Genomic DNA, 17,234 nt, shown 5'->3' with positions numbered 1-17,234 from the left:
GCAACATGACCGATAAAGTCGATCAGTTGTCTTTTTCTTTTCCTAGTTTATGGTTAAAAAAATGACTATTAATAAATTTATATTTTTTAAAATATTTAAATATGTTTAAAAAATAGTTAAAAAAAAGGTGCAATTACACTTGTCCGTACAATGCAAGGCCACCTGGTATTTTTATTTTTCACTTTCATCCACGTTCACTAAAATGCCCTCATTGAAATCTAAAAATAAAAATAATCTGTTATTTTTACTTTTTACTTATTATTCCTTTGTAGTTTATTACTTATTATTTATTTTTGTTATTTTTATTGTTTAGTATTGCTTTTGTTTATCTTCTAATATTTTAGTAAGAATATTATTTGGATTGAGAGTCTCTCAACTCAACTCAACTCATCTCATCTCATCATTATAATTTTTTTAAACTCTTATATAAAATACAATAACTAATTCAATTTTTTTTAAATTTCAAAATAGAAATAATATTAAAAAATAATATTATAATAATATTTTATTTAATTTTTAAACTTTCAACTGATCATCTCAATTTACTATTCAAATCTCTCTTTAAAGGGCAGTTTCGTAGTTCTTTTTATTGTAGCGAGAATATTTTAGGCAACTTACTCAAAACACCAAAAAAAAAAAAAAAAAAGTTTCATTGTTCAGGGTGAAAATGAGAAAAAAGCGTTGTAACTTAGATGCAAATGGTTAATTTTAGTAGTTTGGAGCCCAATTTGAAAAAAAAAAAATGATAATTTGGAGATATAAAAGAGTTTTACTACGTACAAGCGAACTTACGTACCAATATGTGTATTAATATTTTTGATTTCATATTCAAAATTCAAATTGGTACTGTTTTCAATAAAATCTACTTTCTAACCAATCACATTAGATGAGTGTATATATTGATGCGTAGAATCACCTACAACTAGATTTTTTTAATAAAAAATAAACATTGTTAAGGAATATCAAGAGGGAAAACCGTTTTGTGGCCAAATTGACGGTAAATCCAAATTTTTGTTCAAATTATATATTAGCATAGAATTTACGAAACTTTTGCATTCATGAGATTGTTCTTCTTTTGTGTTTTCACAAAGTAATACAACTTGGGTTAATCTTAGGCAATTTAGACAAAACCAAACCAATCTAACTCTACTTTAGAACGACCCTCTTGACATGATAAGGATGAATACAATTAAACAAAAATTCTATTCATAAATTTCTTAATTAGCTTATTAAGTTATGAAAAGTTCTGTTTATCATTCTTTACACCACACACAAACATGTGATTTGTCTTTTTTATTTTATTTAAATATATATCTACATATCGATTTGTATGTTTAAATGGAAGGGTAGAAATGACAAATCACATATGATGTGTGGTGTGGAGATGATAAGTAGCATTTCTCTTAAGATATATTATTGATTCAAAAGCTTGATACATTAACAAATATTGAAAAAAGTATTTGCGTTTTGAGATTTTTATAAATAATAGATTACGTAAAAGTAAATTTATAAACTGATATGATTTTCTATGATTTATTAAATTTATTTTATAATAAAAATAACTTTAGAATTTGACTATCATGTTAAATTATGTCAATTTATAAATTAATTTTTATATAATTTTGTAGTCACTAAATTATTTTCACGAGCTATATGATTTCTCAACAAGGAAAGTTTATACACAAATTTTTTTATGATTAAATGGAAAGGCTTTTTTATTATTTTTTTTAACGATCGTATTGATTTTACGTGAGTTGTGGGAGGGTCTAACGGTAAACGTGGCAATTTCTGGAAGAAAGAGGAATACGAGGGAGCCAACCCCATTCTCCAAAAGACACAAACATTATCCTATCCAGAATCTACCTGTCCCATAATCTGACACACTATTTCTGGCTGCCATTCTTTTGCCAATTTTCATGGATGACATTCAAAATCCTCTTCAATCTACTCAAGCTGCTTGCTTCCTGGACGAACATAAGTACTACTGCTAATACTCAAATGTTTTTCCCCTTTCTTCCCATTTCACTCAGAATCCTTTCTGAATTTCCCTTACTCGAATGTTGTTGTTACTTTGTAGCCTGTTTGATCGATACTCATCTCCTTTGATCCGTCATAGATCAGAAGCCTTACACTTTCACAGGGTCATTTTCTCTCACTTTTCGTCTTGTGTTTTTCTCAACTAGATGATAGTTTTGTGAATGAAATGCTGGGTTTGCTTGTCATTCCTTTTTTAACTGTGCCTTGCCGATAATAGCAATCCAGATTGGTATTGTCATGGTGTGGACGACAGGATGACTAGGACATCGGTCCTTAACCAAATTCATCTCTTTTTGCCATCAAAAGATTCATCAAAAAGTACAGTATTCAACTTGAGATTGAAGGACCAAGATTGCTTGTCCCTATTGAAGAGATGCAAAAGCATGGAAGAGTTCAAACAAGTCCATGCCCAAATGCTGAAACTGGGCCTCCTTTGTGACTCCTTCTGTTCAAACAATCTTGTGGCCTCTTGTGCTCTTTCGAATTGGGGCAGCATGGATTATGCCTGCTCTATTTTCCGGCAAATCGAGGACCCGGATACTTTTGTGTTCAACACCATGATCAGAGGGCATGCCAAGGATGCGAGCTTTGAGGAAGCTTTCCTTCTTTATTATGAGATGTTTGATAGAGGAATTGAACCTGACAATTTTACTTACCCGGCTCTTCTCAAGGCGTGCCCGGCTCTTCTCAAGGCGTGTGCCCAGAGACGGGCACTTGAGAAAGGGATGCAAATCCATGGACATATATTCAAACTAGGACTTGAAGTTGATGTCTTTGTGCAGAACAGCTTAATCAGCATGTATGGCAAGTGTGGGAAGATAGAACTTGCTTGTGCTGTTTTTGAGTTAATGGATCAAAAGAGTGTTGCCTCTTGGAGTGCTATTATTGGAGCTCATGCTAGTTTGGGATTATGGTGTGAGGGCTTGATGCTTTTTGGGGAAATGAATCGTGAGGGATGTTGGAGGGCTGAAGAAAGCACATTAGTCAGTGTCCTTTCCGCCTGCACTCATTTGGGTTCTTTTGATTTGGGAAGGTGCACGCATGGGTCGTTGTTGAGGAACATTAGTGGAATCAATGTTATAGTAGAAACTTCTTTGATAGACATGTATGTAAAATGTGGGAGCTTAGAGAAAGGGTTGAGCATCTTTCAAAACATGGCAAAGAAGAACCAATTCTCCTATACTGTGATGATCTCGGGGCTCGCCATGCATGGACGCGGTAGGGAAGCTCTAAGAGTTTTCTCGGAAATGTTTGAAGAAGGTATGATACCGGATGGTGTTGTTTATGTGGGACTGTTGAGTGCTTGTAGTCATGCTGGTCTTGTCAAGGAGGGTCTTCAATGTTTTGACAGGATGAAATACAAGCATGGGATTGATCCAACAATTCAACATTATGGTTGTCTGGTCGACCTCATGGGGCAAGCTGGGATGCTCAATGAAGCATTTGAGCTTATCAACAGCATGCCCATTGAGCCGAATGATGTTGTATGGCGGAGCCTGCTTAGTGCATGCAAAGTTCATCATAACTTGGAACTAGGGGAGATTGCAGCCAAGAACCTGGGCCAATTGAAGTCACATAATCCCAGTGATTATGTGATACTATCGAATATGTATGCGCGTGCACAAAGGTGGGAGGATGTGGCTAGAATCCGGACAGAAATGGTCGATAAGGGCATTGAGCAGAAGCCAGGGTGCAGCCTAGTTGAGGTGAAGAGAAAAGTCCATAAGTTTGTTTCCCAAGATATGTCTCATCCTCAATGTCATGGCATTCACGAGATGATCCACCAGATGGAATGGCAGCTGAAGTTTGAAGGCTATTCCCCAGACACATCACAGGTGTTGCTTGATGTGGATGAAGAAGAGAAGAGGGAGAGATTGAAAGCTCATAGCCAAAAATTGGCAATTGCTTTTGCACTCATACATACATCTCAGGGGTCTCCCATACGGATAGCTAGGAATCTCAGGATGTGTAGTGACTGTCACACATACACTAAATATATTTCAATGATTTATGAACGAGAGATTACTGTAAGAGACCGTTATAGGTTCCACCATTTCCAGAATGGAACCTGTTCTTGTAGCGATTACTGGTGAAATTGATTATTTTTTCAGCCACATCCAAATGATTAACTGGGAAGCTTCTTTTTCTCAACATCTTGAATGGTATCTCAACAAGATATGAATTCCATGAAACTGCAAAAGAACACAATTACTATACGGTGGAAGAAATAAACATAGCTGGAGAATCGGGACCCCCGAGTATTTTTTCTCCTGCTATATAATCGAAGATCCATGAAGAAAGGAAAATGCATGCTTATTGATAAAGGAAGAGGAACACCGCTGTTTACTTGATGGAAGGATGCATACAAGTTCAAGAATATGGCCTCCTGGATGGATACAAGAGAGAATTTGAAATTGTTTTTCTTTTCAAGCTAGAAATGGCTGTCACGTTTATCATCAAATATTAAATCAAGAATGAAAACGAGGACATGAAGACTTTCAACATTTTCATAAACTGTTCTCAAAGAAGAAGAGAACCATTATTTTTTATTATTTTATCTCTCAAGGAAAACCGAAATGAGAAGGTGCAAACAATGAAAATTTGCCATTTAAATATGATGGCAGATAAAATCTACATCTGGATAGTCTGCTGGATGAATAACTTCGTTTATTTTCAGGATTCATAGAAATTACAACAGATCTAAACCTACTTTTACCGTTAAATTAAGGTTCTTTTTCTTCTGATTTGCAAATATCGGTTCATTTGATATGAATGGAAGAAACGGCTGCTGTGATCCCCTTGGTTCGTGGATCTCCACTTTCTAAAGAAACACCGCGAGGATCTTCTCTAACTAACAAGGCCAAAACATTGACTGAACTCCATACTTTGCTGACATTGCTACCAGAATCCCCCAAGGTAACAGCAAAGATTGCATCGAAGCCACCTGCTCCAGGAACTCCAGCCAACAAAACTCCTTCCATGTTCATTGTTGTATCTAAAAGCTGAGTTTGTGATTCGGGTTCAATCTGCAAATTTGGAAAGTTAAACTCAAAAATCGCACCTAATGACAGATTTACGAATGGTAAAAACATGTGAAAATTTCTGTGTATGCACAAAATGATAACACCAGGTATGGGGCTATCAGATACTTGCACCTAGCTAAATTAACTTGCAGATTGTGTTGGTAGTCTGTAACCTTTCCCATCAGAAAGTTGGAAACTAGAAATCCTTTAAAAAAGTTTTCAACCAGAATGTTTAGGGCTTAACAGATAAAGATCTATAGAGGGTTAACTTGGGCTAAAAATGAACCAAGTTACTTGAACTTTGGTTGATAAAGGCTGTTAAGATAATCCGCTACTTGCTCAATCTTAGAATATAAATAAATTTATTAACTTTATCTCCTCCCATCCGTCTAAAGCTTTTGGAAGAGCTGGTTTTTTTTTTTATAAGTAAAAGATAGATAAAAGCACCATAATTCAACATAGTATCAGAGTAATGATCCTGAATTTGAATGTAGAATCCACACATCACCTCCACTTCAACTACTTATTTCACTTGCTGGGCCCAACATATTAAGGGGGAGAGTTGCAATGTAAATAAAATGATTAAATTCATCTCTTCCCATCTGCTTAAGCTTTCGGGACAACTTGTAATCTAAAACATTCATAAAAACAACACACCAGGCACAAAGGATCAAATGTATATTGTAACACCCTCATGTCACCTAAAATTCATCACTTCCCATATGTCTTGGCTTGACTTTCTTTGCTGAAAAAACCAAGCTACTTGACTCTGGATTAATTTGATTAAAGTGTTCGTCAACAGATTGTACTTGAATTAGCAAACCAAGCACGAAAAACCAACCACTTGGCTTTACATGGTTTGCCTGCAGTGCAGTTATGCACTTAACAATGAATATTAGTATGATTTCACCGGGAAACAGATACATATTAAGATGACAGTATGTGTTCTCGCCAGATTCAGACTATTTTTGGATGGTGTTACACAATATTTTGGGCTACACCTCAGTTCTTTGTAGCTTCTGATATTTTTACTTATATGAGTACCCGAATATTGTGGCAATACAAACTGAGTCTTCATTTTACCGAGCCCCACAAGTTCAATTCAGATTCCAATTGTTCAAAGAGATAAAAAGACAAAACTAAAGTAGCTATGAAGGCTCTAGAGATTCTACGGGACATTGGAAATGCTAAGGTGAGTTGCAGCTCGCTTTCTTTGCTCTGCAAATAAGAGATAATCTTGAAGAAAACGGTATGTTCTTTCTATTCAAAGTCTGAAATTGGAGAACACATAACATTCTCTGGGCACAAAGGATCAAATATAAATCAGTCCTTACTAGACGGAGTTTTAGGCAACATGAAAGTTTAGGGCATTTCAGAGCTGCTGAGCATAATGCATCAGAGCTAAAGACGGACAAAGGTAGCTTACCTACCAAGCCTATAGGAGAAGGACCAAATGATGGACCTTGCCAAGTTGATTGTGTACCTGTTGTGTGACCCTTTGAAGCAACCCCCCCTTCTCTCACCAAGGTTATGGTAATTTCCTGCTCTTCTTGAGCCGTTTTGTTGCATATAGAATGGCTTTGAGCATCTAGTTTCACCTTCAATGCCTGCTCTCTCCTTCTCAGAACTTGCCTGTCCACAAGACTTGATCTTCTCTCGATCCATCTAAATAACACTCTAGCTGGATGCATACTCACGTGGTCGGTTGATGGAGAGGGAATTACATGAATTAGAGATTGGAACAATAGCCTAAAGTAAAGGCTATTCCCTCTCTTCACGTCGAATACTGATTGACTGATGCTAGGATCAGATTCAGAGAAGAAACAAGCATGGAATCATATATGCAGCAGAGTTTTTAACCAATAAATTATTTGAATCCATGGATGGAGGGAGGACTGTGCAACTTGAGCATGAAATCAATGTTGAATCAATCATCGAGAGAGGCCCCAACAAGAGTAATTGAGACCCTAACCTTGAATAGATTGGATGGGAGTGCTAGAAACTCAGCACACCTCCCACTTCAGCATCTCCCATTATGACCACTTGCTGCTATGATCCATGATCATACTGTTTACAGGAAGTAAACTAAATAGCTTGGGATGCTCAATGGCAGTTTTGGCCTAATTGAAGAGATGGTTACTATGTCAGGTGGATTATACGTTAGTTGTACTTTACTTTGGCGTGAGGTTCAAAGAACATTCATTCAAGGACCCATTACAGGGCAGGGTGAAACCAACAATATAGAGGATGTGCAATAACAAGAGCCAAAAAGACAATTGCATAAAAATAATAGGATTACACTTAAACAACAGCAGTGGTATTTTCAGAGGTAAGCCCTTAAAATATAGGTGCCAAACTATAGTAGCTGGAGGGCCCCAGGCCCCAGATATTATAGAGCCCAAGGGCAGCTGCTAGGCCAAGCAACCAATTACAATCCTAAAATCTAGTCACCTATGAGAAATTCGAGTCAGGTCTCTTAACCCTAGACTTTTCCTCTTCTACATTGTCTAAGCTCGATTGCAATGCCAACTAAAGCAGAAGGTGAAGCTCCTCTGTAAGGCTTTATCTGCAAATTACTTGGATTTTGCAATTGAGTTGATTAAAAGGGTAAAAAGACAAAAAAGTAAGACCCCAACTTCATGCTTCCCATCAGAGCGAGATGAAGAAGGGAAAAAGGTGCATTGAACTAGAAAAGTTAGAAAAAGTCAATCTTGGAATGGTTCAGTTACGTCTCTATACTATCAGTTGCTTAATTTATTCACCAATGCCTTGAAAAGGTTTCATCATAAGAATTTTTTCCTGACTGTCAATGGCCTGACAAAAAAATTGCTAGAGTGGCTGGTGTTATCATGCATCTAACATTGTAAATGCTGACATTGCCCAAAATGAGCCATATCAGCAAACTCATGAAAAGATATAACTTAGCATTCCAAAAACTCAAGTAAAACATGATCCATGCACTTGCACGTGGCTACATCATCTTTCTGGCTAGCATGTTCCTATTTCACAAAAAGAAAAAAGAAAAAAAAAAAAACCTCAAATCATAGCAGCAGCCTTTGCTTTGACCTTGGAATGAGGGCTTACCCCCAAAGTACCAGAGGAAGTCAACCTAGGATTCCAATCAAATTACTTGGTTGGTCAAGGGAGAAGTTTGTAGGTGTGTCTGCTCCTCTTTCCATACCCAAACTACTGTCCTGTTCTTTTCTCTTTCTTGCCAACTGAACCCCTAATTTTCAACCATTATTCTGATTTTTCAAGAAATTAATTGTTCCTCATCAGCAATATGCAGCTGAAGTTAATCCAGTCATGGCGACAATTCAGTTTGAGCCCAGTTATGTTAATAATACCAATGCAACTCGGCCGAGTTAGAAGCTTGGTTGTGTTGACACAGACATTTTATAAAACGTTCAAGCTCTGTTTTCCCCACACCACTCCAATCAAAATAATATGTTTAGCTACTTTCAGCCACAAATCAGAAGCAAAAAATTAGCAAATAACAAGATTTTGAGAGCAAAATGAGCAAATAAAATCTCTAAGATCAAAAGAGAACAAAGAAATCTTCTTCTTCTCCTTCTTCTTCTTCTCTCTATTCAGTACATTATTTCTTTTATTCCCCCAAAGAGAATTCATCTCTTTACCATCTTTCTGCCAGGAAGATTTGTATATTTAAAAATTGACCACAGGCATTTCGAATAGAGTCTTGCCTTTCACCATCACTTAATAAAAGATAACTGTTTTTCATTCTTGTCATGTTTTTGATCGGTATATTGCAACATATTAAAATAAATCAGAAAACAAGACTGAGTGGAGACCCACATTATTAAGTGTTATCTGAGTATGGATGACGTAACACTCTTACTCTATTTCAAACAATTGCATTCTTGTCATGTGAATTCTCCACCTTAACAAACATTCTACATAGAATAGCAAAAACATATATATGAAAAGAAGAATAAGAAAAAAGCACCCAAAGAGAAAAGAACCTACTGGAACATCTGCAGCCTCACCCATCTGGCGCATATGATATCTGATCCCAAGCATAGCATCTCTTGCTCCTAACAATGCTTTAACAACTTCTTTTTTCCTTGGTTCAGAAGCTTGCTCTGACCACTGTTTGGGAAATTTACAATTCAAAAATCAAAATTTGAAAAAATAAAAAGCAGAAAGTAGAAATGTTAAGCTCAGCAAATTTACAGCTTAAATGGACTAGGAAATTTCAAAAACTTGCCCATGACCCACCAAAAGCAGACCCTATATGAGTTTTGAAGTTCGCAATTTGAAAATGAAGCTCAAGCTACACTTCCTTTGGGCAAGCGTGAGCCTGATCTAAGATATAGTTTTATTCACATACATGAATCCATGGTAAGACATGTAAAGACCATGATAATAAGCTCGACGTTAGTCACTTGCTCTCCCCCACTCCCCACACTCTGAGCATACACCAAAAAAGAAAACCATGAAGATAAATTAAAAAAAAAAAAAGAGACAGTGACTGAATTAATTGGGTGGAAAAAATCCACCAATCAAATAGCCGTCACAGACTAATAAGTTCGTCATGACAGTAATAATGGAATAAAACATGCAAACCTTTTTTTGAAATTATCTGTGTTATTCAGATGCAATGCAGTCTACCAATTTTGTTCATCCCATTAGACAACTTTGAGAATGGAACTTTGGATATTCCCTTAAAGCATTTGGCAGCCCATAATTATTAGGCTTAAACTATCCATATTCTATTTGCAAAAGGTTTCTAATGAAAGGAAACTAATTTTTTTTTTTTTTTTAAGGTACGTAAAATAGAAGAGCTGCAATAGTGATCTAAAACTTTCAGTATTTACCAACAAGATGAAACATCAGCTTTATAATGTTTTATAAGATTCAAAACAGAAGCTTAAGGACTTATTTCTTGCTGGTAATAATCCTATAATCTGGTCCCACAGATCCTATCCAGAACTGAATTTGGCAGGACAAATTTTTGGAAATGGCTTTCTCTTTTTAGTAAATTGCTTAACTTGATATTAAGACTTTACATGATGCTTTGCATAATGAGGAATATTTTCCAAGACATTCAAGGACAATATAAAGGCAAGTGCGGTACAAAAACTACCGCATAATTCCAGAATTCATATATTCGTCTCTCCTTAGCCAATTGGCCAAAGTTCAGGTAGTCCACAGGGAATGAACCTCTAAATTATATGATGACCATAAAAAAGATGAAAACATTTTTCTTGATATGGAGACCAAAATGATGCAGCCTACATACGTATCTCAAACTCCTAAAGAAAAAAAAAATCCTTCCAATTGGTTTTTCATTGCCAGAGAATCATCACTGAGAAATGTAACAGATGCAACAAAAAGGAACTCGAGAATTACCTTGTCTGGCCTAAGCCCACTGCAGTCATTTATTACCGATTTATATGCATCCCGGTGTTCTTCCGCAAGTTTGCTTAAACTATTGAGTTGTACTTCAAGTGCAAAATTCGCCTCTGACAACTTCCTCCATATGTCTAGGGATTTCTCAGGGTCAGACTTCTGCCACCTTTTCACAGCAACTACCATTGATGGTGTGGATGAACCTCCAGTTCCTGGTTCTCCTAGTACCTTCAAGAGGCACAATAACCAATAAGAGCAGGCATTCTTCGAAGTATTTTTAAAAAACAAAGATGATTTTTTACACCTCTGTTTAAGGAAAGCAAAAGAAGAGAAGAGAAACAAGTTATTGTTGGAAAGTTCTGTTTTGCAGACCAGTTTTCCATTACTTATTTGATTACTTTTTTTGAATATACACTTAAGATGTTGTTATTTACACATATTTACTCCAATATTTCAACTTGAATGGACGCAAAAGCTTCAATCAAAGAACCACTAAACTGAACACATTTTACACATTACAAAATTAAAACCCACTGCACATGAAGATTGAGTGATTGAGATGTAGATTTTCTGGTAAACAGGTTTCTACATTTGCTGTAACAAAACAGAAACGTTAGTACTGATACTGTTCCATCCAACAAATCGAAAAGCCATTACAGGTAGCTGCATCAATTTCGTTTTATATTCATGTAATTAAAAAAGATCTACTATTCTTATCCAGTACTGTGCTTTATCAAAAAAAGAAATAGAAATTGAAACAGGCTGAAACAACTCATGCGAAGTAGGGTATTAGAACTAGAGAGGGAATGGGGTATTTCATTAAATAATTTATCTGCCTGCATAATATCTACAAGCATCTCGTAAAAGCATTTATATTTGCAAACACACATATATCGTAACAAATTTTAAATTTTAGAATTCTTACAAGGGTCATCAACGGTGGCAAGGAAAACTTAGTACTCTCATGATCCCATTTCCCTTTTAAAATATCTGCAATCACTTCTTGTAAGGGCGATGCTTTTGCTGCATCCTGCAATGTTCCAATAAACAAATCAGTTGTGGCAACTTACGCAAGACCATCTGGACACTGTTTCTGGTTTTCAATTTCCTATTTTCTATTTTCTTCCTTTTGGAGACGCGCGTTGGGGGATGGGGGGTTGAGACTTCTTGTAATGCCCCAATGGAAGGCCCAAACCACAAGCCTATACTCCAAAAGGACTAGTCAATGATACAATTTGAGCCCCATTGAAACCTTATAAAGAGCAAGAACTTCTCTTTTCTAAGGAATATAGGATCCTATACACTACCTACCCTTATGGGATATCACAATCTATCTCCCTAAAATTCCCAACATCCTCGTCGGGCCAGTCCGTCGTAGGTGGCACGGCTCAAGTCCCATATTTTTGGTTGGGATAAACTTTGATACCATTTGTAATGCCCTAATGGAAAGCCCAAATCACAGGCCTATACTCCAAAAAGACTAGTCAATGATATAATTGGAGTCTCATTGGAACCTTATAAAGAGTAAGAATTTCTCGTTCCCAGGCAATGTAAGATCCCATAAACCATCTATCCTTATTCTTATCATATAGGGTATCACACAAACTCTACGTAGAACTAAACAACTAGTCCATAACCCTTTAAAGTTGATAAGGGTCAGGCATGGTGTATCACATTAAAGAGTTAAAAGTCTATTACCTCAAAAGGCTTTGTACAGCACACTGCAAAATGTACTCACAAGGGGAGGCCACACAAATTTGAATGCCTATTAAACTCAAGGTAAAATCCAAATTTATGGTTCAAAATTTGGGGAAGGTAAATCGTAGTGAAGCCTATGCTTATCACCCAAAAGTAGTAAAGTCAGCCTAAATTATATATGGCCTCCACGATTATTGTCTGACAGCGAACTTTGGACAAATGAGAATCAGGGTGTAGTCCCTCCATACAATGAATGACCAGCCATGAGACAAACAAACACCCCACCCACCCACACACCTGAGCCGAAGAAATCACATCCGGTGAAAACCGGACATAACGTTGACTGCCATAAACAGCAGAACTGACATCAAACCCACTGCCAACTTTCCCTTGTGCAAGACAGTGAGCAGTTTGAGCTATCATGTGTATCACGTCAAGATCACCAGTACCCTTCTTCTCTTTGTCTTGATCTTTAGTTGAGTTTAGATTAACAACTCCAAGGTAATGGAGTAAAGCAGCAACCACAGCAGTTGTCATTGCCGCCGATGAACCCAATCCAGTTTTAGAAACTTCTGGCTTGCGATTGTCAGCATTTGACTCCTCTGTGTTGAAGGTAATCGATGTAAAAGGTGGAAGGGAAGCTAATGCTTCCGGCGTCAAAGGTAGCCCACGTGCTTCGATCTATGAAAAGAGTACAAGATGTAAACATCTCAAACTAAAACTTTGGAATGGATTTATTAAGAAAAGAAAATATAGTTGAAGGTAAGCTTAATTAGAACAAGTTTAATCAGAGAATATTAGCACTTTACCAAACAAGCATGGAATACAGTCTCTAAAGGCATGTGTTAGGAAGATAAATGCTTGAGGGAAAATTTTACTAAGAACAAGAAAGAAAATTTTAAATAAGTAAAAAAAAAACCGAGAGAGAGAGTTTCCACCAACAAATTGAAAAATATTTAAGTATCATAGAAGGGTAAATACCTGATTCCGATATGAATAGAACTCATTGGAACCTAAAATTGTGATATCAAGACCTGCATAATAATCCAGTTAAAATATTAGATCCTTAAGCTGGAAATCTTTACATTGATAGAGAAACACAGGAAGCATCAAAGATTACCCTGTAGAAGTAGTTTCTGTAACAACTCTTTCTTATTATCATCAAATGTTGCATGTGCAGCTGCCACAGTGTATTGCACTGCTTGTTCCACAAATGGGTTCCTCGACTCACTGAACTTTTTTAGCCAATATAACAAACATCACTTAAACAATTCATTTGACCAGGTTCTCTTCATCATTAGCACATGGTTGGAGAAGTATGAAAAAAAGAAGTAAAATTAATCATCTTTGTATAAGGCCCAGCATTCTCTATAACCATTTCGTCACATGGAAGCAATGCTGTTTAAATAATTGATAATGGACAGAAAGTATGCAAAAGAATATCCCCAAGAAGCAAACGAGAAGAGCAAGTTGAGCAAAAGATTAACAAAAAAAAAAAAAAATCAATGAGCATCAATGAAATAAAAAAAAACTTAAAATATATTTGGAGATTTGAAGATTTAGAATTGATAAACGCCCACGACTATCATAAATAACAAAAACTTGCCTTGAGGAGACACACTGAAGTGTCATGTTTTTAAGTTCCAACTTATACAAGCTTTCTCTGGAAAGTTGAGGAGATGTTAACTTCACATCTGTCCATGCCTGAAGCGATACAGAAAGTTGCAAGAAATTCAGCACCATGTTAACAATATTCCCAATGCAGGCTTGTCTTAATGAGTCAACAACATTACTTGTCAACACAAGGAACTGAATAAAAGTTATTGAAAAATGGATGCAGATAGCAGCTTATGTGAAAATCATGCTGCTCTAAAACAAGTACTCAGAGCATAACCTCATTTCACTAAATGCCACTATAGCCAGCATTTGGCCTGACTTGGAAGAATTGCAGCTCATCAGAGATTGGCTGGGTTGATTGCAATATAGAAGCAAATCAACAAAAGGTCAGTCATGCTTATAACTGTCAGCGAACCAGCCCAAATTAAGGTTAATTTGCACCTATCAAGTTCCAACCCTACACCTTCGGCATTCATGCTTATATCTCTGGGAACCAGCCCAATTTAGGGTTAGTTAAACCTACCAAGTTGCATCCCTACATCTTTGGCGTTCATAGCCAGGCAACAATTGACTTTCATAGTTGGCCACCAAGAAACTGCTCTGCAGTCCATTTCTCAACTCAGCTTTTTGTCCTATCTCACAGCACTTCCCAACTTTGATACAGCCCTCCAAACCCATATCCATATGAGACATCCATACTAGAGTCTCACATGACATGGGTTTGGTGTTTACACGTATCTTATTTTCAACTAAGATTTAGGTATTCTATCAAGTTATCATTGGCTTACACTAGGGGCTAGGATAGCAATGTATTATGTTGGAAAGTATTTGCTGAAAAAATTGATTCTGAAAGGCTCATTTAACATTATGGTTGTTACACCATGGGAGAAAAACATATTATCGCCAATTAGCATGTTAGAGTATATTAAAAGAAAACAAAACAAGAAAGTAACCCAGCAGAAAAAATTGTCACCAAAAGAGATGAAGCTCCAGAAAACTCAATTATTGGTTTCTGAATAAACTTATAGAACAGACTCTCAGAAACAATGTCCAAGGTTAGCAGTTTAAGAATGATGAAACAGCTTTCTGTTGCGATCTGCCAAGACTGGCCATAACAACTATTTATCTCTGCAAACTTTTTTCTAATGATCTAAAAAATGGCACAAAAGTAAAAGAAAGTTGACCACTTCTTTTGGGTTAACAAGTAGGTCTAATGTATGCTATAACCCCTGAGGATATTTTTCTTTTTTGATAAGTAATAAGTTATTTCATTGATATAAAGATAGGCATAGCCCAGGTACACCGGAAGTATACATGTGAACTATAACCCATGAGGATATATAACGTGAAACCATTTGGTTGCAACATTCAGACTAATTAATTTTACATCTTTTCCCTTCCCCACTTATTCACAGAAAACAAGCGGATAGCTTGTATACTCCACTTGTTACTCCCATTTCCCACTGCACACTCTTGACATAGCACGATCTGTCCCATTATAAAACTTTCGGACAGTCTGAAGAATAGCAAATGCTACCTCAACCACTTGCAGAGAAGAAAATTGACAAGCATCACCGATTGCAGACGAGGAAATTGACACACAAGAATAAACAAAAAGATGAAACCAATGACATCAAACTCAGTCGACAACGGACAAAGTAGAAGAATAACACACCCACGCCCAGCTGTCGGGCTTGATCTCCTCGTGAAGTGGTTTCACAATTGCGAAAAACCGAGCGTTGGTACTGAGCACAAGCCCTGCATTTGGCCTCTCCAAAATAAGGTATCCCCCAGTCAGCAAGACCTTCCCAGGAGCTGAAGCAACACTGTGTGAGCATTAAAATTTTCCAAATTAGAATACACACCTCTTCCTTTCAGGAGCATTACAACTGAGATTCGCCAAATAGGATAGTTACCGTCTATTTGTTTGCTCTAAAAATAAAACTACACAAAATAAATCCTAAAAACCTCCTATGCTATATTGGTTCCTGAATTCCGAAAAGAAAATTCGTTTTCCGACTAGAGTTTTTTTTTTTTATTTTATTTAATTTTTTTTTTATTTTTTATTTTTTTATTTTATCGTTACACTGGATCCCCAAATACTTAAAAGAAAAACTAAAACACAATACTTTTTTTCTACTCAATCGTTACTCTTTCTCAGCTACCAAACAGAGAAACAAACATAGAATTTGAGGCCCAATTCAAGAAGAACCAACATCGCAAATTTGGGGAAGAAACATACACGGCCATAGCTCTGTGTCTCTGTCTCTAGAGTTGTTGTCACGATTTGATCTTGATGTAAAAATTATGATTGGCTGCAATCAAAGTCACCAAGTCTTATAGTTTAGATATGTTAGTCAAATAAAAACGATGGTACAAATAAAAATGGAGAAGGAGATCGCGGTGCCGGGGAGTTGTATGCACCTCTTTCGGATTCACAATTCAAACTTCCAGCGAAGGCGACGACAGACTCAAAATTCGTTGTTTCTGTCGATGTCGTTGGTTTGGTTTTGACGTCAAAGTTTTCAAACCTTTTGCAGCGGTGCCATAGTGTTCATAACTTAAAATAATGAGTGCTTCCCCACCAACCAACGAATAAAAAAATAAAAAAATCCTTTAAACAAAAAAGAATTATATAAAAATAAATTTATAAATTAATATAATTTGATATGATATATTATATTATAAAATTAATTTTATTATAAAATAAATTTAATAAATTTAATAAAATTACATTAATTTATAAATTTATTTTTATGTAATTTTTTTTTATATATATAACAATTCTAAAAAGAAAAAACTCATACATTTTCACATCTTTTTTAAATTTCGTCAAGTAAAATGAAACTTGCCACAAATTTTATTATATATCCACAAATTTAATTTTAAAAAAGAAATTAAGCAGATAAATACTAATTACTTCGAAATTAATAATTATGTCAAAATTGTGTTAATTATCGCACAAATTGTAGTAAATTTAATATTTACCTCGAGTATTATTAAAAAAATTCTATTATTAAGTCGGTATTAGAGAACACTCAATAAAATTTTTACATGACATAATTTAATTTAAAAAAAATTTTTAAAATTTAAATATTATAAATTAAATATTACAATTTAAATGATGTGAGCGATCAAGTACTCTTTACATCAATTTGAAAATAAAATAACTTGTATTATTAATAGTGAAGCATTGAATCCACTTAACCCGAGACCAATCCTCACTTTAAAAGAGTAATGATAGATATATGAATTGAGGATTCACAAGTCTTGCACAAATCTTTTGAAAATAAAAGGAAGACAAGACTCTTTATTTAAAAAAAAAAATGATATTTTTCAATAGGTCCCATTTATTTTCATATTTGCACTAAACTTATTACACATTATTTTAATATATATATATATATATATATAAGAGAAAAAAAATAAAAAAACACTCAAAGGTCCCCAGTTTCGAATAACAGTGGATTATTAATGCAGTAATGG

At 35.6% G+C, this 17,234-nt stretch overlaps 2 protein-coding genes across 2 annotated transcripts; one reads left to right on the top strand and one right to left on the bottom strand.

Annotated features, from left to right (window-relative positions):
* Window positions 1-1,821: 1,821 nt before the first annotated feature.
* On the top strand, window positions 1,822-4,151 carry LOC122281077 (pentatricopeptide repeat-containing protein At1g31920). The gene has a single exon (XM_043092329.1). It carries the CDS (start codon window positions 2,292-2,294, stop codon window positions 4,128-4,130), a length of 1,839 nt encoding a protein of 612 aa, XP_042948263.1. The 5' UTR covers window positions 1,822-2,291; the 3' UTR covers window positions 4,131-4,151.
* Window positions 4,152-4,541: 390 nt separating this feature from the next.
* On the bottom strand, window positions 4,542-16,334 carry LOC122281078 (phosphomevalonate kinase, peroxisomal). Its single transcript, XM_043092330.1, has 11 exons — window positions 16,173-16,334; window positions 15,991-16,063; window positions 15,424-15,574; window positions 13,738-13,835; window positions 13,252-13,361; window positions 13,113-13,165; window positions 12,429-12,812; window positions 11,359-11,463; window positions 10,434-10,661; window positions 9,048-9,170; window positions 4,542-5,063 (listed from the first exon to the last, which is right to left on the bottom strand). Exons 2-11 carry the CDS (start codon window positions 15,996-15,998, stop codon window positions 4,797-4,799), a joined length of 1,527 nt encoding a protein of 508 aa, XP_042948264.1. The 5' UTR covers window positions 15,999-16,063; window positions 16,173-16,334; the 3' UTR covers window positions 4,542-4,796.
* Between the last annotated feature and the right edge of the window lie 900 nt (window positions 16,335-17,234).

This window comes from Carya illinoinensis, chromosome 11 (genome assembly GCF_018687715.1).
Source record: "Carya illinoinensis cultivar Pawnee chromosome 11, C.illinoinensisPawnee_v1, whole genome shotgun sequence".
Lineage (NCBI taxonomy): Eukaryota > Viridiplantae > Streptophyta > Magnoliopsida > Fagales > Juglandaceae > Carya > Carya illinoinensis.
The sequence above is the reverse complement of the archived record's forward strand: the minus strand, read 5'-3'. Positions and strand labels throughout refer to the sequence as shown.